Consider the following 27,817-nt stretch of genomic DNA (forward strand, 5'->3'; position numbering starts at 1 on the left):
CGCCGCCACGGCCGAGGCGACCCCAGACAAAGCACGGGCGCAGCAAGAGGCCACAGTTAACGTGGGCCGCCCCCCCCCCTCGGCCTCCTGAGCACACGCGGGCCTCGCCGCCGGCAGGGAGCGTGGCCGCTCCCCGGACACCCGGGGACAGGGTCAGCGTGAACGAGATGAAGAACACGGGAGAAACAAAGAGCCTGGATCTCAGAACGAACAGCGGATGGAGCTTAAGAAGTAAGAAAAAGTGTCTCCACGAGTCCCCGGAGAAAGTCACGAGAATGATGACGGCGTGAGCACAAGAGCCGGGGGTGGAGGCCGCAGTGGTCACGCGGAGCTCGCGGCGCGGACACCTGCGCACGCCCGTCCGGCTCAGCAGGAAGGCCCGGCCCGGGCCGAAGGGGCCCCCGTTTTCTCGACTCGCGCCGCAGCGCTTCGGAGGGCATGAGGGGACGCCAGCGGGCTTTCTTCCTGCCCCGAGCCGAGGGCGCATCCAGAAGGGCGGGCTTCTCTCCGAGTCACCCTCCTTGAACTTGGGGAGTCGGGGTGTGTTGGCGGGGAGGCCGGGGCCCAGAGAAGACCCCACACGCGCTCGGCCCCGTCCCGGGCTTCGGCCTCAGCATGGGACCGCGTGGCGGGGAGCCCGGCCTGGGGAGGAGCCCGTGGGGGGCCAGGCGCCGGCGACTGGGATGGCCCAGGCCGTGGTGGTTTGGGACACGTCTCTGAGCCTGGGTGAGAGCCGGCACGCGGCCCGGTCTCCAGCAGCCGGACGCGTCGTCCGAGCTAGACCGCCGAGGCTGGGCAGGAAGGTCTGGAAACGGCCGCCAGGCGGCCCTGCCCGGGCCTGTGTTCATGCAGCATTTACCCTGGTTTCTCGCACGGAACAATACCACATCTGCTGGGTTGGGCCCAATCCAAGCCCTGTTACGGAATTAAAAGAAAATAAAAAGGCACCAAGTTGACAGGCCCCGGGGAGCTGGTCAAGCCTGCGGTGAACCAGAGTCACTAGTGCCTTTAGGAGGCGGGAAGCGCCGCCGTGCGCTCTGGGCTGAATCGGGCACATGGAAGTTGCCGGAAGGCCTCCGGGCAGCACCAGGAAGGACGGTGCAGAAGCCAAGGCTCCGCAGTGGCCTTGCGTCCCTCTGGCCCAGACCGTCCCCAGGGGCCTGTGGCAGGACCCGGCTCCTGGGTGTGTCCGCGGCTCCTCCCAGAGGTCGGCGGGGACGGCTCTAACCCTATTCCCGGAGCTCCAAGAACCAGGTGGCGATGGTAGCGGCTGCCTTCGCACGGCGGCCAGGCTCCCCTCCCAGCCTGGGGTGGGCCCTGGGCTCCCCGCCCTGCCTGCCGGGGGGCGGGGGTTCTGTGGTAGCCGTGGGAGAGTTGCTGGAAGGACCGTTGGGCCTTTCCCCGGAAGGGCCCTGACAGCCCGCAGACGCCGGTCAGCCGGGGCCTCGCAGGACCCCCTGGGAGCGCTCAGCTCCCCTTCCCGCACTAGAAGCCCGTCCAGCACGGGGGCTGGCCCACCCACCACGAGGTGGCACAGCCTGACAAGGCCAGGGGCCCCGAGATCCACACTGCTCGGGGAGCCCCGCAGGAGTCGGTCAGTAAGCCCTCCCAGGCAGGTCTTCTGGTGGCTCCGACAGAAGGCACGAGGGAAAACCCAAGCCCTTCCTGGCTCCTCTTCGGCCGGGGCTAACACGGCGAGAAAACCCAGGCCCACCGATGACGGTGGATGCGGATCCCGGGCCCAGGAAGGCCCTCTGAGCTCCGGGCCCTGCACTTTTCTACCCAAAAGCATCTGGCAAAACTGTTTTCCCTCTGCGGGGAGCGACCAGCCGCTGCCTCGGGACTCACCAACCAAACCCAGCGGGAGTTTTCCGCCCCGTCTCCCAGCCCCACGACCTCGGGCTGCACCCTCACAGCTTGCACGAAAACCCTCAGCCAAAACCGAGGTCTGTCCTTGTGCTGCCCCCGCTGCGGCCTCGGCCTGTTCTTCTTCTTGCCCCGTTCCTAGCTTCCACGGAACATAAAGCAGCTCCTACTTTTTGCCTGGAAGCCAAGTGATTCTACAAAGCAAGTCAATCAGAGAAATGAAACCAGACCCTGCATGCGGTCCTAGCTCACGAGACCTACGTGGAAACACGGACCGGCCAGGGGCAGAGGATGGCATCTCGGTGGTTAAAATCCTAGGGTACAGAGAGAATCCTCTCCTCTGATAAAAAAAAAAAAGTCCCTTTCTTGGGGCGCCTGGGGGCTCAGTGGGTTAAGCGTCTGCCTTCAGCTCAGGTCAGGCTCTCAGGGTCCTGAGATCGAGCCCCGCATCGGGCTCTCCGCTCTCCCTGGGAAGCCTGCTTCTCCCTCTCCCACTCCCCCTGCTTGTGCTCCCTCTCTCGCTGTGTCTCTGTCAAATGAATAAATAAAACCTTTAAAAAAATAAACACAGTGGAAACGTCTCTTTAGGGGAAAAAAAGATCCCTCTCTTGATCTCAGGGTTGTGAGTTCAAGCCCCACGCTGGACACGGAGCCGACTTTAAGAAAAAAGCAAAGAACGGATGGTCCCCGACCACCTTCCTCTCTCCGGAAGCGACACTCCCTCAGCCCACGACGTGAGTCGGCGACGCTGGTCTGTCGCTGCCTCGCGGGAAAGCTCTCCTCCTGCACCAGCACCGGACAGTCAGGATGGTTATGAGCCGTTTCTTTCCACCCTCCTGAGCGGGAAGACGGGAAGTCGCGGGATTTCTCCACACTGGGATCTGAACTAGCTGTTCCCAGCCGCCCTACGTGCCTTCAGAGCCTCTCCCAGCAGCCCCTCCAGGTGAAAATCTCCCTCAAACATGACCCGAAACATCTCTCTAACAACACAGTACTGACTGCTGGAGGCAGAACAAGGCTAAAATCCCGGGTGAAGGCTGAGGGAGAGAGGATACTCGCACAGCCTCAGCGTCTTAATTACAAAGGAAACAACAGTGACTTTACGGGGGGGACCCACCAGATACCCCCGTATGGGCTGAGTGTGCCTCCCCAGAATTCGTAGGCCCTAACCCCCGGCGGGACGGCATCTGGAAGCAGGGTCTCTGGAAGGGAACGAGGAGCTGACGAGGTCATGAGGGTCAAACCACGCGGCTTGCTCTGTCCTGCCCCCCCCCCCGTGAGCCGCAGCAGGGGGACAGCTAGGAAGAGCTCAGCGGAGCGCAGCCAGCGGCACCCTGACTGACCGAGAGCCGTCCGTGCCCGAGCTGGGAGCCCGTCTGCGGTGGTCTGCGACCGCACCCCGAGCCTAGACAGGGAGCATCAAGGCATCCCGGACTAGTAAGAAGACATAGGTGGCCCTGACGTGACGGTTGGGTCGGCGGCTCCGGGAATGCAGGAGAAACAACAGACATGACCGCCGGGCCCCCGTCCTCCAGGCCCCCGGCCTTTCCTCAGCCCTGACTCTCCCGTCGTAAGGACGTGTGCCCAGGTCACGTCTCCACACGCAACCTGATACCTGTGCAAGAAACCGGCACATCGGGGCTCCCCCCACCTCCCCTCCTGAATACGGTACCTTACACGGCTGTGAACCTACGCCCGGTCTTAACCCAGATGAAAGACCCACTCGACCGCCTGCCGGCGCCACTGCCCCGACTCCGCTTGGGTCACGGCACCTCGCCCGAGGGCGCCTTTAATGAATCGTGCCTGTGCCCGCCTCAGCCGCTGTCCTTTATCTCGCCTGTGCAACCGACCGTGCCCACGACGGGAGCGTGGCACCCCGCGGCCGTCCCGCCCGAGCACACGACCTCGTGCCGACCCCGAGAACGCGCCGGCGAAACGACGCGCAGGCCCGTCCGCCAAATCCCCGACCGCCGCCCCGCGGGGCGTCACGGAAGCTGAGGGAAGCACGAAGACCCCTCAAGGCCTGCACCAGACAAAGAGAGCCAGGACAGGAGTGGGCATGGGGTCCCGGCACAGACGAGGGCGGGCTCGGGACGGCGCTGGAGCCCGAGCCGACGTCTCGTTAACGCGCTGCCCCGAGACGAGTGTCTCAGTTTCGGCCACTGCCCTGGCTCGGCCGGTCGTGAACACCGGGAGAGGCAGGGTGGGTGCGACGCTCCGTGCCCACTTCCCGGCGCCTCTCCAAGTCTGCAATTAGTCCAAAATAAAGAAGGGTTAAAAAAAAAACGATCTCTCTAGAGTCATTGCTCTGGGTCTCCCCACAGGCCGAAGGCCCATCTCCAGAAACTGCTCCCACGTCAGTCACCAGAGGGAGGCGCCGCTTCACACGCGGGGGACGGTGACATTTCAGCGGGGGGGGGGCAGGGCCACGCGGCCCAGGAGGGGTGCGCTCGGGCTGGGCAGCCGAGGCCGGCGGGAGGGCCGGTGAGCGGGAAGAGCTTTACGGGACGCTGGGAACGCGGGAGGGAAGCACCGGCCAGGAGCGCGGGCGGCCGGCCCCACCGTCGGGTGTCGGTAGAAAGGCGGCCAGCGAGCCGGGGCCGGCCTGACAGAAAACAGACAGAAAACACACAGCTGAGCCCTGGTGTCCCCGGCCTTGAGCTGCGGAGCTCGCGGAAGGGACCCAGGAAAGACGCAGGACGCTCCGCAACGTTCCTGCCCCGGAGGACACCTGGGCTTGGAGGCCTCGGGCTCACCCACAGGGGCCCTCCTGGTCCCGGCACGTTCCCGCGTCACCTGTGATCCTGTTGGAGATGCTGAAGAGCCGGGACGTCCTCTGCCGCTGCACGAACGGCTCCCGGGAGTACCGATCCCCAAAGCACATGCCCAGCAGCTCCTTGCGGACCGTCTTGTTCCAGAGCCCGTAGATCAGGGGGTGGCAGACGGCGCTGATGAAGGACAGCCACGTGGCCCCGGTCTCCAGGGCCGGGGAGACGGCGCTCTTCCCCCCGAGGGCCTCGGAGGTGATGACAAGCATGTACGGGCCCCAGGTGACAGGGAAGGCCCCGAGGACCACCAGGATGGTGAGGAGGGCTTTGCACTGGCTGGCTGAGTAGACCACGCCCTGCAAGGCGGTCCTCCTACTGCCGGACGACGAGGTGGAGGTGCTGGAGTTCTTCCTCCCGTCCCGCTGGGCGTCCTCCCCCGCCAGGACCACCGCGCCACAGTGCACCTTGCGCGCCTTGACCCTGGCCACCCGGAAGATGAAGCCGTAGCACACCAGCATGACCAGAAAGGGGAACAGGGCGCACCAGATCTGCCAGAAGGCCGTGTAGCCAGGCTCCCGGTGCCACGCGGCCACACACATCCACTTGAACTCGTCGAACTCCACGGACGACCAGCCAAACAGAGGTGGCAGGCAGCCGACGAGGGAGTGAAGCCAGATGTAGACCAGAGCCATCACAGCCCGGTTCCCCGTGATCTTCATGGGGTACGCCATGGGGTACAGGACAGCGTAGTAGCTGGAGGATGAAGGGAGACAAGAGAGGAGTCAGAGGGGAAAGGATGCCAGAACGGGCCCCCGTGCCCTCCAACGTGGGGAGCCTGCACGAATGTCTGACGCGATCCAGCCACGGCGAAGGCTCCCAAAACAGCTCCTTCCCGCATCCTGTCCCTGACATGTCACAGACGGGGCCCGGCTACACAGCTTTGTGCGAACCTTCTTCCTTCAAGAGCTGGGTGCCAGGATGAACCCAGAGCTCAGGCAGTCCTGTTCCCAGAGCCCGGTCAGAGCAGGAGCTGTGGGAGTTCTGCGGGACCTGGCCGGATCACCGCGTTGCAGGCATGAATCCCCTGAGATCAGTTTTCAGAGGGTCATTAAACACCAGAGTAGCGTGGGCGCCTGCGTGGCTCAGTCATTTAAGCGTCTGCCTTCAGATCAAGTCATGATCTCAGGGTCCTCAGGGTCCTGGGATCGAGCCCCGCATCGGGCTCCCTGCTCAGCAGAGTCTGCTTCCCTCTCTCTCTCTGCCTGCCGCTAACCCCTGCTTGTGAGGTCTCTCTCCCTCTCTGACAAATAAACGAATAAAATCTTAAAAAAATAAAACCAACAATATCAAAGGACTATGGAGTTGATTCATCCGACGACCATTCGCCGAGGGCTGGCTGTGCGGAGCACTGTGACGTCACCGAGAGGCAGTGAGGAGAGGCGGAGGGAGACGGACAAAAGAGCAGCGGGAGCACCTGGGATGCTGAGAGCCGCACACCAGCCGCACACCAGCTGCCTGGAGCGGCGAGGTTGTCACTATCCTCGCCGTACAGATGAGGACACTGCAGCAGAGAAAGAACCCGCAGCCTGCCCAAGACAAGGGGCAGAAACAAGTCCCATGGCACAGGCCAGCGGGAGGCCACCTGGCGGGGCTGGTTGCTGGTCCCTCAGCCCTGTGTGGAGGGGGCAGGCTGGGCAGGGCACCTGTTTCAGGGGTCAGAGCCAGCTCCTGCCGGAGGTGGCCCCCAGACCCGGGTCTTCACAGATCAGAGGCCCTGGCCAGGAGGAAGTGAGGAGAGGCAGCTGGGGGCAGGGGTGAGCGTGGAGAGGCCAGTGCGCGCCCGTGGGGAAGCTGCCCGAGTACCGTCAGACAGAGGCAGAGCAGAGGCAGAGCTGGAGGTCAGCGGCCAGGGGCCAGGGCGTGTGAAACCGTGCAGGCCTGAGCCTTGAACCGGCAAGGATGAAAGTATGTAGACCGTGGGGTCGGAAGCAAGCGAGTCCCCTTCCCACCCAGACATTTTATCCAAATGAAATGCTGTTTAATGACTAACAGGGTTGCCCCACGAGGGCAGCATGTGCGAAAGAAGAGGTGTCTGTGCAGACGCCGCCTGGTACAGGCAAGATGTGAGGAAACCCTGTGCTCATGAGCGTCACACCCTCCCGTGAGGCCTCCTCCCCACGGGCACCGTCCTGAGTCACCCCTGAGCACCAGCAGCTCAGGGACAGGGCCACGGTCTGAACAGCGCGCCGCCAAGCCTCTCCAGGGGGGTGGGCACTGCACCCTTGTGAATCACCGTCCCACCCGAGGAGAGCCTGGGACGGCTGACGTCGGGCGCAAGCTCGGGCTGAGACGGGGTGTGGGCAGACCGCCGTCCTGACTGTGGGCCTAAGGCACATCGCTCGGGCCCGGCATGGATTACGGCTCCACCGCGCACGGCCTGGGCTGAAGCCGTCGCAAGCTCATCCCTGAGTCTGCACCTTGCAACATCCATGCGGCCCAAGGAAGGAGGGCGCCTTCGGAGCTGGAACGCCTGGGCGCGGGCGGTGACTGCCCGTCTGTTCGGGGCTCTGCCGTCTACAAGCTGTGTGACCTCGGGGGGCTGAGTCAGCCTCTCAGGGTTTCTGTACTCAAACACGGGAACCGCAGGAGCCCTGCCACAGGTCTGCTCCGAGGACTCAGCGGGCAGGACAGAGGGAAAGGCCCGGAGCGTGCCTGCTCCTCACACGGCAGAGGGGCCAGCGCCTGGCTTCCCCCGTCCACCAACCTTTCCCCTTCCTTCCTGAAAACGAGAACCCAGAGGTGTGTGCTGCTCCCGAATGCCATGACCAGAAGGGGACACTGGTCCCTCCTGAGTCCCAGGAGATGAACCAGGCCACTCTGGGGGGTCTCCTACCCCGTGCCAGGTGACGGCCGAGACCCTGCCTGTGCGGCACCATCCCAGTGCACGACGTGGAGCACGTACGCGCGGGCCAGGCGGAGGGGCACCAGGGAGGCTCAGTGGGTGGAGCCTCTGCCTTCGGCTCTGGTCATGATCTCAGGGTCCTGGGATCGAGCCCCGCATCGGGCTCTCTGCTCAGCGGGGAGCCTGCCTCCTCCTCTCTCTCTCTCTCTGCCGACTTGTGAGCTGTCTGACAAATAAATAATATCTTAAAAAAAAAAAAAAAAACCAAGGCAGAGATTTCAACTTCTCTTTCTTTTTTGTGAGATTTACTTACTGAGAGAGGGGGAGGGCATGTAAGCAGGGGGAGGGCCGAGGAGGGGAACCTGCCGAGCGCGGGACCTGATTCTGGGCAGAGTGTTCCCACGACCCCGCGGGACCTGATTCTGGGCAGAGTGTTCCCACGACCCATGAGATCACAACCTGAGCTGGAACCAAGAGTTGGATGCTACGTGCCAGGTGCCCCAGATCTCTACTTTTCTCTGCCTCATTAAGACTCTGCAGGCCCTCTGACCTCAAGACCCCGTGGCACGAGCCTGGCTGTGGAACCCAGGCCTGGGGAACGTTAACCGTGCGGCTCCTCGGACCGACTCCGGCCTGGCGGTCGTAAAAATGATGACAATTAATAAGCCGTTCTCCGGAACAGAGCCTGTGGCTGTTCTTAACACGGCTCGTTACTGTTGCTTTACGGCCGGACTTCTCATGCTCCCCACGGCTCTGGGTCCACCACGGACCACAGTTCTGGCCACGAGCAGTTCCGGTGGGACGTGACCGTGAGAGTGCGGCCCCAGCTGGGCCCTGCATCCCCTCAGGGTGCTGGGGTCGGGGGCCCGTCTCCCAGAGTCAGAGGGGCCCCTCACAGAGCAGAGCGCAGCCATTTATACCCAGACCCTCCAAGCACCGCCCTCGTTTGAGGGGCTGTTTTCAGTTGATGCAGAACATTCACTCCACATCTGCCCACCGAAAAAAGAAAGAAAGGATTAGGACTTCATAGATTTGAAACTTCATTTCTTTCCACTTAGCCTCACTTAGGCCTAGCTGCAGGCTGCAGGAGAGCACAGGAAAGCGACCGCCCGCTCCCCGCAGGCCGTCAGAGGCCGAAGCGGAGGGCTTCCTTGGCCTTCTGGGCGCCCAACTGGCTGCCGGAGCTCAGTCTTCTCTCCAGCGACTCATTTTTACGCAGGAGCCCACGCTCGAGCCCCGGTCCCACCCGCGGCCCCCGCCGTGTGGCGTGTAACTGAGCTGCCGTCACGCAGCACTGCTGGAGGCTCCGGCGGCGCCCAGGACGGCCCGCAGCGAGGATGACCCGGCCCCAGACGGCAGCACCACCAGGCTGCAAACCCGGAGCCCCTGAACCCCCCGCCGGACCTGCTGGGCTCTCGCTTCGAGGTCCGTGGGGCTGAGTGGGAGCCCGGCCTTCCCCTCCTCACGCCGGACGAGCTACCTACCGGCAGCGGGGGCTCGGGCGGGTTCACAGAGCCCCACTCGGCCCCTCTGCAGGATGGGGGTGGGTCGAGCTGCTGCTCACCGGCCGGGATGAGAGTTCATTAAAAGCACAGTGTGGCGCCTGGCAGGGGACTGGCCAGCAGCCCCTCCGGTTGGGGTCACGACCGGCACCTAGGATCCCGCCTCTTGCGCCAAGTCTCCTCCTCGCCCGGTTCTCTCTGCCCCTCCTCTGCCGGGTCTCACTCGTCTTCTCTCACCCTCCACGCCCTCCAGCCCCGCCCCGTCTCTGTTTCTCTCTCACACACACAGAGTTGCATCTTCAGGTTCCAACAGACCAGGGCAAATATGTGACCTCCAAAATCACCGAGATTGAGTAAAATTAACTTACTGAAACTGAGCAGGCAGGAGTGCCGTTTGTCATTTAAACGGACAGGATCAAGGTACCTGGTCCAGTCAATCTGCATCTTGAAGCCACGTGAATGACCAATAACAAGAAAACCAAGCGTGTGTGCCCGGAAGCCACCTGAAGACCCCAAGTTTCACGCCGCCCCCACACTCGTCACAGGGGTCCGCCGGCTCCACCTCGGCTTGCAGGGCAGAGACCGGAGACCTGCCTGTCACCGCAGGGAGGCCACAGTCCCTTCTCCACTCCGGCTGGGTCACCAGGGGCCACCGGCGCCGAGCTGGGGGTCTGGGGCGCGGGGATCGGAGCTCCAGGGAGACACGTGCGCTGCCTTGAGTCGCGGGTGTCAGCCCGTCTCCAGCCACGCCCCTGGTCCCCAGCAGCGACAGACCCACATGCCTCCCCTGCTCCCCAAGCACACCTGGCCCCGTGTCCCTCCTCTCGGCTCTGCGGCCCGGCGGTCCCTCCCGCACAGTGACGTCCTGCCTACTCCGCGGTCCACACAGGGTCCCACCCTACGTCCCTGCCCCTGCATGGGCTCCCTGGCGTGTCTGTTCCTCTCAACCGGCCGTGTCTCCCCAGCCGCCGCCGCTGGGCCAGGCCTGCGTCCCTGAAAAACTGTCACAGAAGAAGCGGAGGCCGTGCCTTCGCAGGCGGGTCCTTCCCACCACTTACGTGCCTCTGGTCCTACTCGCTGTTGGACTGATGAGCCCAAGTGTCCCCTTCCCCGGGGGCTTAGCCAGCCTGCCCCCCAAAGTGGGACAGCAGCTGGGCCGGGCCGTGGTGTTTCGTGTTCACCACCACACCCGCCTGCCTGCCCGCCGCCCCACCCCGTGAACCCGTGAACTCCCGGTGGACGAGCTCTGCCAGCCTGAGGACTCCGCCCAGAGCCTTCCGCGGCTGGCCTTCCCGGCTGGCCTTCCCGGCTGGCCTTCCCGGCTGGCCCTCCCCGGCTGGCCTTCCCCGGCTGGCCTTCCCCGGCTGGCCGGCCGCACCCCAGTGGGAGAGAAGCGGCCAGCTGGGGTCAACTCTCTCCGCGGTGCTGCACTCTGACAGCGGGACCGGACGCCCTGCTGAGCTCACCGGGAACCCGACGTTCAAGTCAGCAGACGGCCTTCCCACGCAGCACGATCTCCCAAGCGTCCACATAGAGAGGACCCGCTGAGAGGTACTTAAAAACGAATCCCCTGCTCTGCTCTAGCCGTGGGCCCTCACTCTGCCCCACAGGACCTGGGGCCCAGGAAGGGACACTCAAAGGGACACGATTTTTAAAAAAAAGAGAAATCAGAACAGGGAGATCCCACCCCGCCCCACAGCCAACAGGGTGCAAAGTGTGTTTATTCCAACCAAAGCCACCACTCCCCACATGCTCCTCCAAACTGCCATGGAGCAGAAGCCAGGAAGGGACGGTAAGAATAAATCTCGAACGGCCAGAGGACACACTGCCATGCATCCGTCAAAAACCATGTTCTCAAAGGGCGTGTGGCGTTTGCAGGCGGGAGGCAGAGCTCGTGATCGCTTCTTTTTTTTTTTTTTTTTTCGTGATCGCTTCTTAACTAGAAAAGCGAAAACCACACGAGTCGAGAAGCCCATTTAAAGAAACAAGCTGGGGGTGCCTGGGTGGCTCAGCGGGTTAAGCCTCTGCCTTCGGCTCAGGTCATGATCTCAGGGTCCTGGAATCGAGCCCCGCGTCAGGCTCTCTGCTCAGCGGGGATCCTGCTTCCTCCTCTCTCTCTGCCTGCCTCTCTGCCTGCTTGTGATCTCTGTCAAATAAATAAATAAAATCTTTAAAAAAAGAAAGAAAGAAACAAGCTGTACACAACCAAAACTTACTAGAGGCAAATACACTAAAACCAAAAGATTGCGTCTGAGGGCTGGGGTTACGGATATTTATTCTAGTCTTTACATTTTCTGTGTCATTTTCATCGGGGAAAAAAAGGTAATTAGAGAGGCCAGCTGACGAGATCTGACCACTCACTCCCTTCAGCCTGCACTCCACAGCCACAGAGCGGCAGGGTCTGGCCTTGGGCCTGGTGGAGGTCTGGGCTCTGGGCGCCATCCAGCTAGCCCTCACCAGCTGACGACGGATGGTCCCAGGGCAGCCCAGAGCCGTGTCCCCTCGTGATGAGGACTCCGACTCCGTGTTTTCCCTGCCTCCGGCTGGCCTCCTCCCCCAGACTCTGCACCTCCCTCAGAGTCAAATACCTGCCAGTGACGAATGCAATGACCACCAGCAAAATCCTCAGAAGCACGAGGAGTGCGGGGGCCCGCCTGACCTGCCGGACAGCAGGTCGCCCCTGGGAAAGCCTGACACACTGCCTTTCCCAGCTTCTTTCTCTCATCTGTAAAGCAGGCGTCAGAGGTTTCAAGAACTTTGTTTTTTAAGCATTGGAGTCTCTTGTAAAAAAATAAATAAATAAACCTAAATGCAATGAAATCAGAGGTGCCCAGAGTGAAGGAAGGGCTGGAGGAGGCAGAGCCTGCTCGTGTCCCCGCAGAAGCCCCGGACGTCCTCCCGAGGAGCTGAGACGGAGCGGAAGGCACAGGACCAGACGACCTCCCGGGGTCCCCCCGCCGCCACACAATCCGTCCTTACTCCTTAGTTCCCTGGGGCCAGCTTACCGGTCCACGGCGATGACCCCGAGGGTCAGCATGCTGGCCGAGCTGATGAGCAGGTACAGGAGGGCCGAGAAGTTGCACCAGACCACACCGAAGACCCATTCCCTGCGGACGGAGCTGGTGGCCACGAAGGGCAGCACCAGCACGGACAGCAGGAAGTTGGACAGGGTCAGGCTGAAGACGAACTTGTTGCTGAGGGTGAGCAGGTAGGGCTTCTTGTACAAGGTGACCACCACGAGCAGGTTGCCCAGGCAGACGAAAACGGCGATGATGACGATGGTGACGAAGTCGGCAATGGGGCCGCCCCCCGCGCCTCCGTCCCCGTGCGCGCCGTTACCCAGCTCCTTCCTGTGGCCGAGGGAGGAGTTGAGGCTCATGGTCAGGCACCTCGGCGAGCGGTGGGCAGAACATGCCGGGCGGCTGGAGAAAGAGGGAAGACGGGCGCACGGGGAGACACGCGTCAGACCCCGTCCCACGGGACGCACGTGCCGCCGGAGCCCCAGATCTCCCGCCACCGACCCTCCGCCAGCCGTCCCCGCCCCAGCGCCACCGCAGCGCCTGTTCCCTACAGCCTGCGTCGTGTGTCACTGCCTGTGTCTCCTGGAAGGAAGGGCTCCTCCAGTCTAACCCAACCTGCTCGTGTGCCCCTGAGGCCAGAGGTTCGAAACCTTTGATGTGCTGGGGTGGGGGGCGTGATTCTGGGGCCCCGCCCTGAGATGCTGGTCCCAGACTCACAGCCCAGGCCGAGCAGCCTGCATTTTGAACAAGAAGGGGCAGGTGGGCTGTGGTGCTTTGGGGCCCCCGCAATTCAGGGGGTCCCCGAACCAGCACAGCAGCAGCACCGGAAGCCACAGAGACGGCCAAGTTCAAGCAGACCCCTGAGTGCCGGACCAGAACCTGCACGGCACCCCACCCCCGCCGATCTGTGCGCCCAGGAAGGTCAGACAGTGCGCTTGTCGTAGGGGCTCTCGGAGGTGGCCGAGCGGGGCTCCGGCAAGCGCCGTCCGTACTGAGGCCTCATCCCTGTCCCGGTGAGCCGCGGGGAAGGCCGGCAGGGACCTGAGCAGGTACGTGCAGGCCGCTCTCCGCGACGTGCTGTCCTGCTCTTGGACGCTGGCTCAGGATCTGGCTACGCTTGAAGGTTGACATCTTAGCACTCGTCCTACAGGACGTTTCTCCAAACACTTCGTCTACGTTCATCAGCCAAAAATCCCACAGACACTTCCTCTACCTGCTCTTGTTCCCGACCAACAGGAGACTCCAGAGAGCAGGAGCGCTTTCCTGCCACTGGCCCGTTGTCGGAAGCCTGAGCAGCCACACACAGCAAAGCCTCCGCTGACCCCCGCTATTGACCTGACGCCTTTGACCGGGGAGCTGGTGGCTGAGAGGCCACTGTCCCCTTCCAGCAGTCCCGAGGGCAGGACAGAAGGCTTCCCTTCCGAGGGAGCCGGCTGCCGGGGCCGGAGGGTGAGCAGCTTCGGACAGTCCTCCCCTCGAGCCTTTAAATGCCTCACCGATGACTTGCCTCCCCTTCTCCAGTTGTAAGCTCCCTCCTGGAGGATGCCACCTCCAGACCCTTCACTAATTCAGACACTGCTGTTTGGACCTGTTCGCAGAAAACGATGACCCTCTTGCTTTGTGGTCCCCAGAACTGAATGTGCCGTTCTGGTTGTGAGCTGGTGGGTGTCGAGCGCAGGGGGCAGTTTTCCCCATCACCAGGACAATCTCCTGCTACAATCCGCTCTCAGAACGCATTTCCTTTTAGCAACGGCATCATCCTACTGGGCTTCTCTGGCTGTGCTCAACTAAAACCCAAAACTTACACACACGTGAGTTTCTGTGAAGCCAGGTGACCCCAGTCTAGAACTTATGGCATTAATGTTTTTAAGCCTAAATACAACACGTTATTTCTACTAAATTTTATTTTGTGCATTTTGGCCCATATTTCCAGGCTGCTGAAATATTTTGTTTTTATTCAGTTACACAGTATGTTAGCTACCCCCGCCCTGCGCAATGAACATTCTTTATAGGTTTGGCTTCTATATCTGAGTTTGCAAGGTTATTTCCGGGTTTTGTCCCTTTTCTGTGAGTTCTGAACTTTGAATTTTGTTAATTCTTATAAGTAAACTATTGGGATGCCCGGTCGGTTAGGCGTCTGCCTTCAGCTCAGGTCATGATCTCAGGGTCCTGGGATCGAGTCCCGCATCGGGCTCCCTGACAAGTGGGGAGCTGCTTCCCCCTCTCCCTGTACCTGCTCTCTCCCTCTCTCTTTCTCTCAAGTAAATAAATAAACTCCTTAAAAACAAAAAAATAAAAAACCTCTTAGGGGTGCCTGGGTGGCTCAGTGGGTTAAGCCGCTGCCTTCGGCTCAGGTCATGATCCCAGGGTCCTGGGATCGAGCCCCGCATCGGGCTCTCTGCTCAGCGGGGAGCCTGCTTCCTCCTCTCTCTCTGTCTGCCTCTCTGCCTACTTGTGATCTCTGTCTGTCCAATAAATAATAAATAAAATCTTAAAAAAAAAAGTCTCGCACGGTTCGTCTCCCTCCCCATCCCATCTTGTTTCAGTTATTCCTTTTCTCCCTCCCCAAACCCCAACATGACCCAAGGTTTTAAAAAGGATAACAAAGAAAAAGAAAAGCCAAGAAAGAGAAATCCATAGGTACCAGAAACAGAAAATTCAAAGCCAGAGTTATAATCCCACACCTGTGGCCAGAAGAACATGAGACCTAGTTCGCTAGGGCCGAGGCCTTTTATGTGGGAGGGTGACTTTGAGCTCCATAGGCAGAGAACCGGAATAGAAATCCTGCATAAACAGTGGGTTCTAGAAGGGCTGTCCCCTCCGTGGAAAAGGGATTAGAAAAGCTCCTCCTACGGGCAAAGGGAAGCAGCAAAAACACAGCCATCGACCTGAGGTTCTGGGTGGAGGACGAAATGCTTCCCCTCATGAGAAATCAAACACTGAGTCCTGTGCCGCGCTGATGCGGGCACCAAACCCATGCACTGTGCAAGCGGCAGAGATCCAAACTGATGAATCCGTGTAAAGGTAACAGGGACGAAAGTGAACACAAAATGGCTCTGTGGTGAATTTCCAACACTCGGTGAAAGCGAGCGCACAGCATTCATGCGGAGGCAGAGTCAACAAAACAAAAAGCAGAACTGACGTTCCAAGAACTTACACTAATAGGAAAAAATGAATGAAACTTTAAAATAAAAATGCTATTAAAAGCTTTAAAAAGAAAAGGGGTAAGAACCATAACGAAAGAGCAGACATTGTGAAAAAATGGTAAGCAATTGCAAAAAACAATCAAATAGAAATTCTAGAAATTAAAATTTTAGTTGTCAACATTAAAAACTAAGTGGTTATGCTGAGCAGCAGATTTAGCTAAAGAGAAAGATGATGAACTGAAAGATAGCTCTGAGGAAATTACTTAAAATGCAGTTAAAAAGATTAAGAAACTGAAAATACAAAGAGCCAAGATTCAGGAAGGATAGGATAAGAAGATCCAACATAAGTTCGACGGGACGGCAGCAAGGGATTAGACACGTGGGTAGCAGACACCTACTACCAGGCTCCTCCCCAGCCACCATTCTCGTTTTTCTCCTATGGGCAGGCCTCTGACTTAGTGTTGGTGGTGTCCTCCTACGGGTGGTGGTGTCCTCCTCCCAGGGACCCGGAGATGGCAGAGCCCATCCAGTTCTGAGAGCTGGATGCTGGGTGGTCTAAAGTAACCCTCGTGTTCCCTTTTCTTCCAATCCTGGCAAAATGGTCGAGAAGTCTGGGGTTGGTGGGGGTGGGAACAGGGATATCTGGGGAAGGCTGCTCTGATCTCACAAAGACGCAAGGAAGAAAAATCTTTTCCTGAAGTCCCTAAGGGCGAAGAAAGCACAGAGCTGTGGCAGCCATCTTGGGATCCTTGGAGATGCTGAGCCGGTGTGGTCAGCATGGCAGTGAGCGGTCAGTCCTCGGGCCACTGCATCAACAAACCTTCAAGTCACTTCATCCTGGCTTCTGGTTATGGGAAATACCTTTCTTAAAATGATTTTTAGGGGCGCCTGGGTGGCTCAGTGGGTTAAGCCGCTGCCTTCAGCTCGGGTCATGATCTCAAGGTCCTGGGATCGAGTCCCGCATCGGGCTCTCTGCTCAGCAGGGAGCCTGCTTCCCTCTCTCTCTCTCTGCCTGCCTCTCTGTCTACTGTGATCTCTCTCTGTCAAATAAATAAATAAAATCTAAAAAAAAAAAAAAGATTTTTATTTATTTATTTTTTATTTTTATTTGACAGAGAGAGAGAGATCACAAGCAGGCAGAGAGGCAGGCAGAGATAGAGGAGGAAGCAGGCTCCCCGCTGAGCAGAGAGCCCGATGTGGGGCTCAATCCCAGGACCCTGAGACCATGACCTGAGCCGAAGGCAGAGGCTTACTTAACCCACTGAGCCACCCAGGTGCCCCTTAAAATGACTTTCAGATCTATTGTCAGTTAAGTTTCTATTACTTGAGTCAAAAGCATCTAACCTGCATTAGGTTGCACCTACACTGTCCACACCGAGGTGGACACAGTTCTTAAACAGGGGCTGAACTTCTCTAGAGTTAAAGAAACACAAGAGTCCTCAGAATGAAAGGGCATATCGAGTTCTAAGAGTAAATCAGAGAAAGTCTGGGATGCGTGGTTGGCTCAGCTGGTTCAGCCTCTGCCTTCAGTTCAGGTCATGATCCCAGGGTCTTGGGATCGCATCCTGCATCAGGCCCCCTGCTCGGCGGGGAGTCAGCTTCTCTCTCCTCTCTGCTTGTGCTCTCTCTCATTCTCTCTCTCAAATAAATAAATAATCTTAAAAATATTTAAAAACAAAACAAACAAAAACAAAAGACGGAAAGAAATTAAGAAAGCACTACTGGTGCGTGTTGCTGTCCAGGAGCCCCACAGCTGGCCTGGGACTGAAGCACAGAGAACCCAGGACTGCCGGATGAGCCCGAGGTCCTCTGCTCCAACCTTTCCCAGGAAGCAGATGGGGTGTGGGAGCCAAACAGCCGCCCACCAGGGAAATCCAGAGTCCTGGGCTCCGCCAGGAGGCCTGCAGTAGGCGGCACAAGCCGCAGTCGATCTCTCAGGGGTGAGCCTTAAAGAACAAGAGAGAGGCCTGGAGCGCCCCCGCCAGCAGACGTGTCCTGGCAGGCGGCCGGATTCCGCAGGGCCTGACAAGCCGGGGCCCGCTGCAGCGGCGGCAAATCCACGGGTGACTCACATCATCACCTGCGGGCCAGGTCTGCCGCCAGACACGAATGGGGTTCAGAACTCCCACACTCACTGGGTCCTGCCTCGGGCTGCAACTCTGACACAACACGAGTATCTCCTGGCTAAGGGGCTTTTTAAACATTTTTATTTATTTATGTGCTTGAGAGAGAGTATGTGCAGGGGAATGGGGGGCAGAGGAAGAGGGAGAAAGAGAATCTCCAGCAGACTCCTGGCTGAGTGGGAGCCCGCTGCGGGGCTCGGTCTCACGACCCGAGCAGAAAACGAGAGTCGGACGTTAAGTGACTGAGCCCCCCAGGCGCCCCGGGACTGAGGTTTTAATAAACGTCTCAGAAGTTACTCCTGACAGGTCACCAAATGCTCCCTCCTCCTCCCGGCCGCGGCTCGGTGAAGCAGGGACGTAGGTCTCTCGCTGCTGCCTCGCCCTGCGGCCGTTCCCGGAGACAGTGACCAGTCTGCCGGGTCAGCCTGCGGCCGCGGCTCCAAATCATCCAGGGCCGTATCTCGACACTCAACTACGTGATCAGTATCGTTGTGGGTTAAAAAACAAGGCAACAGTATTGAATATTGAGACACGTATCTACTGTGTTTTAGAGTAATTTCCGAGAAGTAATTCTAGAAGAACCTTGACCTGCAAACACAGAATTACTGCAAAGTAAGGATAGATTACCGCTCGTTTAATTGTGCAGACTTGGATAGTATGGTGTCACCTCCTATTTCTTTTTCTTTTTTATTTCTTTATTTGTCAGAGAGGGAGGGAGCACAGGCAGGGGGGGCGGCAGGCAGAGGGGAAGAAGACTCACACTGAGCAAGGATTCTGACGCGGAACTTGATCCCAGGACCCTGAGATCATGACCTGAGCCGAAGGCAGACGCCCCACGACCGAGGCGCCCACGCGCCCCCCCCTCATATTTCTACCTAGAACTCTGACTGTCATCAAGGGCAGCGTACCCACAGCAGGTCGGCGGCCACAGGACACGGGCCGGGGGGTGGCCAAGCAGGTGTCCTTGGCACTCCGGGAGGGCGCTCACAGGCGGAGCTGCGGGAGAGGGAAGGTCGAGGGGCTGAGAGGGCCGCGAACCCCCTCAGACGCTGGTGAGAGTCTGCGACCGACCCACCCGCCCTCCTGGGTCCCGGAGCCGCCGCAACTCCTCTTCACGGAGGTGAAGCAGGCTGACTTCTGCCCTCGCAGCTCCGAGAACCCCAGCTCGTACTCAGACACGCCATGGTCTGCCCACGAAAGGCCAAGACCCCACTGTTTTGGACATTAGCACCGGGGACCGGGACGACGCAGGCCCGGCCTTCCCCGGCCTTCCCCGACCTTCCGGAAACCGCACGCCCTCCCGCTGCGCTCACGGAGCCCGCACGGCTGCAGCCAGAAGCACTTCGCCCCCGGCCCGCGCGGGGATGTCTGGGACCAGGAGATCCGCGTCCCAGTCCACAAGCCCCTAGGAAGGCAAGGAGGCCCCCGACCCCTCCATGGCCCACAGAAGTGAGGCCACCAAGGGGCCCCTGAGAGCCCGCGGACAGCAGGCCCGGCTCGGTGGGCCCCAGAGGCCGTGCGGGTCGGAGGCGGCGGTTCTCCTGGTGGCTCTGACGCGGGGCCACGGGATGTGACAGGACACGCCCGTCCTCTCCTGAAGTTTTCTCAGAAAACCAGTTTCTCGGGGCAGGAGAGTCTCCTCCAACGTCCTCAAACCTCCGGGCAAGGGAGCGGCTCACTGTGGTCTGCGCCTGTCTTCCCGAGGAGCCCGAGCGGCCCAGAGGCTGGGCCCCAGCATCGCTGCCGGCGGGTTTCACGCCCATCAGATACCAGGCAGGCGTGGAAGACGCACCAAGAAACAGCCCTGCAGGCCGGGACGTGGCTCTGAACTTCCGAGGAGCCAGGCGAGGTCCCGGCAGCAGGGCTCTGACCCTTCTCACAGGGGCTCGTCACCTCAGCACCTGCAGACGTCACACCCGTCAGTCGCTGCTAGGGGCGGGGGTGGAGCTGGGGAGAAGGTTCTGGTAACTACCTTGCTTTGCACTAAGGTCCACGAGATCGATGGTCAGCCCAGACCCTCCCGCGACAGACCAGATGAGAGCTGGGAGCGATCGTGAGATCCCCGGGTGCCCTCCCATATACCTGCCGTCCTTCCTGGCACTCGGGTGACCGTTGTCCCAAAGGCGGCAGGTGCAGCAGGCTGGCCTCTGCCAGCCCAGAGCCCCTTTGTTCTTGTCCCCTCAAGGCCACCACAAACCTAGAATGTCCTAGCTCCAAGCCTCTCACTGCACACACAGAGCAGGTCTGAGCTCTGGTCTGCTTGGGAAAATGCTCCGCAGAAGGAAAAAACACGGCGGTCAGAACCACAAATGGCCCTAAGTGAGTTCCTGATGTGACCCGAGTGAGTTCCTGAAGTGCAAGACCTGGCCTTGGGCCCCTCTGCACGGACGTTATCCACTTGCGTACCTCACCGCCCTTCACAGCAGCCTTCAGCGGCGACTAGAAGGCTGGAGGCTCTCCACAGACTGTGACCGCGCCCACAAGGGTCAACACTGAGTGCCTCATGTCATCCCAAACCAAGCGCCCGCACCTCAGCACGGAGACTTCCCAAGGCTTGGCCCTTGACCCATCCCCTTCTCCGGGACCCCTGAGACTCTCATCCATTTCCAGAGTGTTACTTAATTATTTTTAACTATTAATAAACAGTATTTGCAAAACACCGTGAACATACGACATGTCCCGACAAGCATCATCTCATGAGATCATCTGGGCAACTTCTGAAGCAGGATTTGGTCAAAATCAGGCTCTTCCCCATCTCAGAGAGGCAGCCTAACCTCTGGTTAAGAGCATGAAGTCTAGAACCAGAGAGTCTGGGGTCAAGTCCCGGCTCCACTACTCACTGGCTCTGTGACCGTGACGCGACCCCTAAACTCTCTGGGCATGAGCTTCCCCTTCTGTAAAATGGGGACAGCAGGGGACCATCCCCTAGAGTTGGTGGGAGATGTCAAGAGGCTAATATTTGTATGGGGCTTAGAATAGTGTTTGGAACCACGTAAGTGTTTGTTAAGTAAGGAAAACGGGGAAACTGAGGCTCAGAAAGGTTAAGTGCCTGGTTTGAGAAAACTAGGTCTGATGGCCACGAGGCCACCATCAGTCCATCTGTTCACCACAGAAGACTCAGCACGCTGTGGCCTCACCTCCAATTCCGACTCCTCACCCACCAACCCCTTCACGGCCTCTGCCCCGCTGGCCGTGCCGTGTGCTTCTCTGTCCGGCTTCCTTGGCTTCAGTCCCTCCTCTACTCAGGACATGTGTGCGGCGGCTGCGTAAAGCTTTACTGAGCCTGAAACGCGCTGTGGGCCGACTGGCCTGATGACTTCACGGAAAGAGGGAAAGAGAGAAAAAAGTCAGGGACGGGGAGACCAAAGTTTGAGGAACGAGCGGAACAGACCGAGTCACAACACGGGACCCAGCCAGGCCTTCTCGGACCCGACGCCAAGGCACAGGCAAAAACAGAAAAAAAAAGACAAATTGGACTTCATGAAGACTTACAAATCTGTACATCCGAAGGTACCATCTGTGCAGAAGAAAAAGGCAACTCATAGCATGAGAGAGAATGTGTGCAAACCATGTATCTGATTAGGGATCACCGTTTAGAATATATTAAGAACTCCTAAAATTCAAGAACAACCTAAAGCAAAACAAAATAAAACAAAAAACCCTGTGCCCAAAAAAGAGATGGAAGCGGCCGACAGGTACACGAAAAGACGCTCCACATCACTGAGCACGAGGAGCAGCGGATAAAACTACGAGGAGACACCGTCTAACCCTCGTTAGAACGGCTGCTGTCAGGGACAAAAACAGCAAGACAGAAAACCACCGGTGCTGGAGAGGGTGTGCAGAAACTGGAGCCTTCCCGCCGCGGCGGCCGGCATGCACTGCTGAAGCGCCGTGGAAAACAGCAGGAAGGTTTCAGAAAATCAAATACTGAGTTAGCACGTGGCCCGGCCGTCCCCCTTCTACTCATAAACCCGACATCACGGAAGCAAGGTCTCAAAGAGACGTGTGCACCGTTTCCGAGCGGCAGTATTCATGCCCGCAAACGTGCGGAAGCAACCCAAGCGTCCACCGAGCAATGGACGGGTACGCAAGGTGTGGCATGTCCTTCGGCCGTCACAAGGAGGCTGTGACGTCTGTCACAAGGAGTCCCCGACACGGGGGACCCTAGAGGACACGGCGCTTCGTGGCACTGGTGGGCATGGAGTGACAGATGGTGGACAACTCCTTTACAGGAGGTGCTCAGAGCCACCAGGACGCGCGAGGCAGAAGCGCGAGCTGCCGCGAGCTGCTGGGAGCCGGGAGCGGGGGTGGGGGGGTGGTCAACGGCTTAGTTTGCCGGGAGGAGGAGACTTCTGCGATGGATGGCGGGAGTGGTTACACAACCCAGATTTGCGCACCTAACAATGGCAGTTCCACGTTAAATACAATAGAGAAAAAAGCTGAAAAACATATTGATTCAGGGTTCCTTCCCTTTAACGCCTCTGCCCATAGGGTCTGGAGAGTCAGCAAGGGAAGGCAGCGGCCGGCTCCCCCCAGGGCCAGGGAAGAGCACCTCTGGCATCAGGCGTGAGCCCGCACCCCAACACCGGCGGTGGGGGCTGGGTCTGGCCGGGATGTTGCCTCCCTGCCCCTGCTCGTCTAGCACGAACCCCCAGGCTGAGCGCACCCGGTGACACAAAACTCAGCTTCTCTGCTGCGGGTCCTGTCGTGCTGGGGAATGCAAGGGACACTCCGTCCTAAGCCGGGCTGCAGTCGGAGCCATGGACCGCCGGACGAGTTTTGAGGGGCCTTGGCCTCCCTCCCAGGCCACCATCAGCAACACCACCAGCTGCCAGCACCCCCTGGTGTGGCCCAGTCAACGCGGAAGGGGGCGACCGGCCATCGCAGCCTCTCGGCAAGTCCACAAACCAGCCGCTCCCACCATGAAGACAGCTCGGCAGGGGAGGTCCTAAGTCCCGGGGAGAAAGCCCTTCAGGAAAGGCAGGCAACGCAGCGGGGTCTGACCACTGCTGCCTGGGGACGGGGCAGCATCCTGACGGTCGAGCCAGACCGAACTACGAAGAACACTCTTCCAGCCGCACACGAGGCGGCGACCGCTCCTTTGCCAGGCCCCTGGACACCCCGGCCGGGGCCGCGGGACTCCCGTGGGCGGAAGACCACGCCAGCTCTCCCGGGGCAGGCGCGGATTCTGCCTGGAACCGAGATCCCAGGCGATCCCAAAGGCAAGGCTGGGTCGGACCGGGTCAGAAGAGCCCTGGGCTGTTCCAGATTCCTGCTGCTGCTGGATCCCCTGCTCAGGCAGAGAAGCCAAGGCCGCCCCCCAGAGCTCCCGACTTAGACAACCAAGCGGCCACTCCGCATCTCCATCCGGTGTCACAAGCATGGCAAGCCAAGCCGCCCCCAACCAGACTTCGCGCTCTCAGGCCCGTCCCTCCCGGGTCTGCTCCACCTCACCTTACGGTTGCCCCAACCTCCAGTGGCTCGGACGGTAAGCTCGGCAGTCACTCCCGACTCCTCTCTCTCCCACAGCTCCTATCTCGTTCATCAGCAAGTCTGTGGGCTCTAATTTTGACAGGTTTCTGGAATTCCGCATATGTAACTATCTCTGCTACCATCACTCTGGTCCAGGCTATGCTGTATCTTCTCTAAATTATTAACATTCCTTCTTTACTAGCCTACCCGCATCTGCCACTGCCCCCCTTCTCAACACAGCAACCAGAATGAGCCAGTTCAAACAGAGCTCAGAACAAATGAACAAGTCACTGCTTTATGTATAACCCCAAAAGGAGTCCCATATCACTCAGAATAAGCCCTGCAGTTTCCCCCACAATCTGGCTCTCTGTTACTGCTCCAACCTCGTAACAAAAATTGCTTTTTAGACCCACTCCAGCCGCACTGACTTTCTCGCTATTTTGCAGACGCATCAATCATGCATCCACCTCAGGGCCTTTGCACGCGCTGTTTCCTGTGCTGGGAACGCCTTGACCCTAGGTATCCTTGGAGGCTGCTCTTCCACATCCTTTAGATTTTAACCTGAACCGCATTTTTGGCAAGGCCTTCCCAGCCCGCGCTGCCTTTCAGGGCCCTTTCCAACACTTCGTGGCTCCGGTCCCTTCCTTACTTTTTCTTAGTGCCATGCGCATACTTACTCATCTCGCTAATGGTTTTCTCTCCTGCAAGATGGTACATTCGTGAGTGCAAGGAATTCTGTTCTGCAAATTCCTTCACCAGCACCTAGAACAGTGACTGACAAAGAAGAGGTACCCAATATGTGTGATAGATAATCGATTGTATGAATGGACCCAGGGCCCCCGTACCCTGGCACACTAGGTTGACCCTGGGGCCCCCGTACCCTGGCACACTGGGTAGCTCTCGCTCTGCAGACGAAGCAGACGCTATTCGCCACCCAGTCATCCCCCCCCCCTCAACACAACTCTCACCGGATGTGGGGCACTAGATACGCCAAAGCAGTCGTGCTGCACAGGGCTTGGGCGGCCGTCAACCCAGCCCCAGTCCATGGGAGTCCACACGTGGCAAAGGCTCTCCATTTCCTGATAAAAGGGGGCAGACTCGGCTATGGCTTCTGCCCTTTTTCCTCTCTCTGGCTGGAACTCAAAGCCAAGCCTCCAACCTTTCGACAGGTAGCCGGAAGTCCCACGCAGGGAGTTTAAGGCCCAAACCACAGGTCGGACTGCAAGGCCGCTGTGCCCAGCCACGCTAGTCACCCCTTCTTAGAGAAGTCCTTGCCAGACGGTTTCCCTTCCGTGCCACGTAGAGCAACACCACCTTGATACGTTGGGTCAAGGCGGGAAGAGACACAGCGGAAGGCGAACCGTGCTGCGCGGTCACCCCACTGCCGGCGAGAGCGGGCGCTGGGGGGTCTTCGTTCACCCTCCGCCTCCTACCATCCACCCAGCCCCGGCCCCGCGGTTGCACAGTGAGCCGAACTTTCCCACGCTTCCCCAGGACAACCAGAATCAAAGACCCCAACTGTCAGGAAGAGAGGCCTCCAGGAACGCCTTCTTTTCCAAAAACGCACGAAAACCTGAGCTAACCCTTGGAAATGCCTCGTTCTGCAGAGTTGAGTTTCAGGACGTGGTAGGTTTGCCCCACCTTGGCATATCAGAACTCTTTATTTTAAGCCCTTAACCAAGCTTATGAAAATCTAACATACATTTCTCTATATTTTAAAACAAACTCTACAAAACATAATAGTTTTCACGTTGACTCAAGGTCATTAAGTAAATGAATTGAATTCTAACTTGGGAAAGGTCTTCGGGACGAATTCCAGGGCCCCGGCTTTCTCCCGAAAGCTCAGGTTAGACGGTGGCGCTCGGCCCGTTGTCCACGCGGACGTCCAGCGCAGGCCACGAACGCGGACCCCCCCGGCCGGTGAGGGGACGGCATGTCCTTCTTACACCTTCTCTGCCGCTTCTCCTAACTTTCGGCCTCCAAAGTAGGTCTATCTCGAGTTCTCCTTGTGCAGCTCGTTGAAGGCCTGCCTGAAGCCAGGCCACGCGTCAGGCGGAGATCTCCAAGTCCTACAAAGGACATTTCCCCCCGTGCCCTGGGGGACAGTTGCTTTTCTAACCTCTCAACCCTCTGCCATGTTAGTGACATAAGAGCTATGGCACATTCCAGAAAAACGGGAGCCCTGCAACAGCTCTGAGCTCAGCATCTAATTTCGGTATTTTTAGGTAGTAAGAGGGAAACTGCTGAATCGAGGAGCAAAATCATTGCGCCCCACTGGGTTTTCCGCCACGGAAGGAAGCCGGATTCGGGAGCACAGATGGACCTGCACAGAGGTCTGCAGTGGCAGTTTCCCGAAGGGCCAGGGAGCTCCTGGGAGAGGCTACCGGACATCTGCGGACCGTGTCCGCGAGGCCGAGTGACAGGGCAGGTGGCACCAGTCCTCGGCCATACCGACCCCCTCTTATCTCTGTCTCCTCTCGGAACCACCTGTCACACACCCTCCGAGCCCCCTGTTCCCAGCTGCGGGCGGGCGGCCGCTCACTGCCGACCAAGGAACCAGCGGCTTGTGCACCCAGGAACTACGGTTCTTCCAGTGTCTCTAGACACTGTTGTGCTCAGTAAAATTAAAATTCGTTTTTCACATGGTTATTGATTCAAAGCAGCTTTTTGTAATGAAGCATTTTCTCCAGCTGAAGTCATATTAAAAGGCGAGGCAGATCCAAGAAGCCTGGGGAAAGCCCGGAAATCACTCCCAAAGCCTTCCCGGGCCCCTGACCTGCTTGTTGCCACTTACGTCAATGACAACACACTCAAGGTCCACCTGAACAGCAAAATTCTAAAGAAAACTTTCTGGAACATTCCGCCCACACAGTGACCCTTACTAGCTCTTACTATCTACAGTTTTCCCTTTACGTTTTATTCTGTCGGATAAGCATGTCCTAGCGCAAGGTTTTACTTTAGGTGAGGACACTTACGCCTCCAGAAAACTTCTGGATTCTTCCTCAGTTTCCCCTTTGAATTCCCAAGAGCACTTTGCACGTGGGAGAAAACATTTTACAGCCCCCTACCCTCTAATATCGACGTCAGTCTGATACTCCATATAAAACAGTTTCTGGACTCGACCAAACCTCGGTGTGAGCTGCATCGAAGCTTTCATTCTGTCATTCATTCATTCATATAGGAGTTTCAGGGATCAGCCTGAGCTCCTAACCCTCTGAGCTTCAAACGCTCCGCGAAGAAAGGGCGTGAAATTAACCTACTTTATGTGATTGTCGAGAAGAATACACGACCTTGCCAGAGCAGCTGGGTGATAAGAAGAAATAAAAGGCGGCCAAACTGCAAAGGAAAAAGTAAGACTGGGGCGCCTGGGGGGCTCAGTCAGCTGAGTGTCTGCCTTCAGCTCAGGTCATGATCCCATGGTCCTTGGATCGAGCCCCGCATCGGGCTCCCTGTTAGTGGGGAGCCTGCTTCTCCCTCTGCTCCTCTGTCCTGCTCATGCTCAAGCTCTCCCTCTCTGTCAAGTTAAAAATAAAACCAAATCTTTAAAAAAAGAACTAATGAATGAACTCGGTAAAGTCCCAGGACACTAAATCCACATACAGAAACCAGCTGCATTTCTCTACGCTAATGCTGAGCTGTCAGAAAGGAAGATCAAGGGGCGCCTGGGTGGCTCAATCGGTTAGGTGTCCAACTCTTGATCTCGGCTCCGGTCATGGTCTCAGGGTCGTGAGATCAAGCCCCACACCGGGCTCCACACTGGGTCTGTAGTCTGCTTGGGATTCTCTCTCCCTCTTCCTCTGTCCCTTCTCCCCAACCCAACTGCACACTCTCTTTAAGAAAAAGAGAGAGATTAAGAAAATAATCCTATTTATAATTGCATTAAAAATAACAAGATACCTAGGAATAAACTTAACCAAGGAGGTACAAGACCTCTGAAAACTATAAAACACTGATGAAAGAAACACCCTCCGATGGCACTAATAAATGTACGGTGCACCATGCTCACGGACTAGGAGAATTAATACTGTTAAAATGTCCATACCACCCAAAGTGAGCTACAGTCTCAATGCAATCCCCATCAAAATACTATCAAAATCTTTTCTTCATTTTTCTCAGAAGTAGAGCAAAGAATCCTAAAATTGGTATGGGACCACAAAAGGCCCCAAACAGCCAAAGAAGTCTTGAGAAACAAGAAAGCTGAAGACACCACCCTCCCTGATTTCAAACTGTACCACAAAGTACCATAATCCAAACAGTATCTCAGTGGTATGGAAACAGACCACACAGATCAGTGGAGCAGAAGAGAGAGCCCAGGGGCGCCTGGACGCTTCAGTCAGATAAGTGTCCAACTCTTGGTTTCAGCTCAGGTCCTGACCTCAGGGTTGTGCGATTGAGCCCCACGTCAGGCTCCAGGCTCAGCATGGAGCCTGCTTAAGATTCTCTTCCTCCCTCTCCCTCTGTCCTCCCCCAACTCTTGCTCCCTTAAAAAAAAAGAACAGAGAGCCCAGAAATAAACCCTCACGTAAATGGTCAATTAATCCACACCAAGGAAAGAAGAAGACACAGCAGAGAAAAGGCAGAGTCTTCAATAAATGGTGCCGGATGGCCGGACAGCAGCCGGCGGAAGAATAAACCAGACCACTTTCTGACACTACGCACCAATACTACCTCGAAATGGATAAAGAATGAAAGAGTGAAAACTGAAACCATAAAACTCCTAGAAGAAAACACGGGGCCCAGCTCTTCCACACTGGTCGAAGCAGCGTCGCTTGAGCCAGGTACCTGGAGAAGAACAACGCAGGTTCAGCACGTGGGAAAACATCAGAAAAGCTTCTGCACAGCAAGGGAGGCCGTCAGCAAAACACAAAGGCAACCCACTGGGTGAGAAAAGGTATTTGCGAGTCATTAAGGGCTTAATATCCAAAATATATGAAAACAACTTCATATCCAAAAAACAAACAACCTGATTAAAGAATGGGCACAGGACTTGAAAAGACGTTTTTCTGAAAGTGACACAG

General features: G+C 58.0%; 1 protein-coding gene across 1 annotated transcript in view; it reads right to left on the reverse strand.

Moving 5' to 3' along the window:
* The window catches only part of GPR161 (G protein-coupled receptor 161), a 43,908-nt gene that overhangs the window by 6,910 nt on the left and 9,181 nt on the right, over positions 1-27,817 (reverse strand). Inside the window, 3 exon segments of the mRNA XM_082702744.1 lie at positions 4,663-5,387; positions 12,044-12,425; positions 12,428-12,460. Coding sequence (XP_082558870.1) covers positions 4,663-5,387; positions 12,044-12,425; positions 12,428-12,460 — 1,140 coding nt within the window.

Source organism: Mustela nivalis (assembly GCF_964662115.1).
Source record: "Mustela nivalis genome assembly, chromosome: 16".
Lineage (NCBI taxonomy): Eukaryota > Metazoa > Chordata > Mammalia > Carnivora > Mustelidae > Mustela > Mustela nivalis.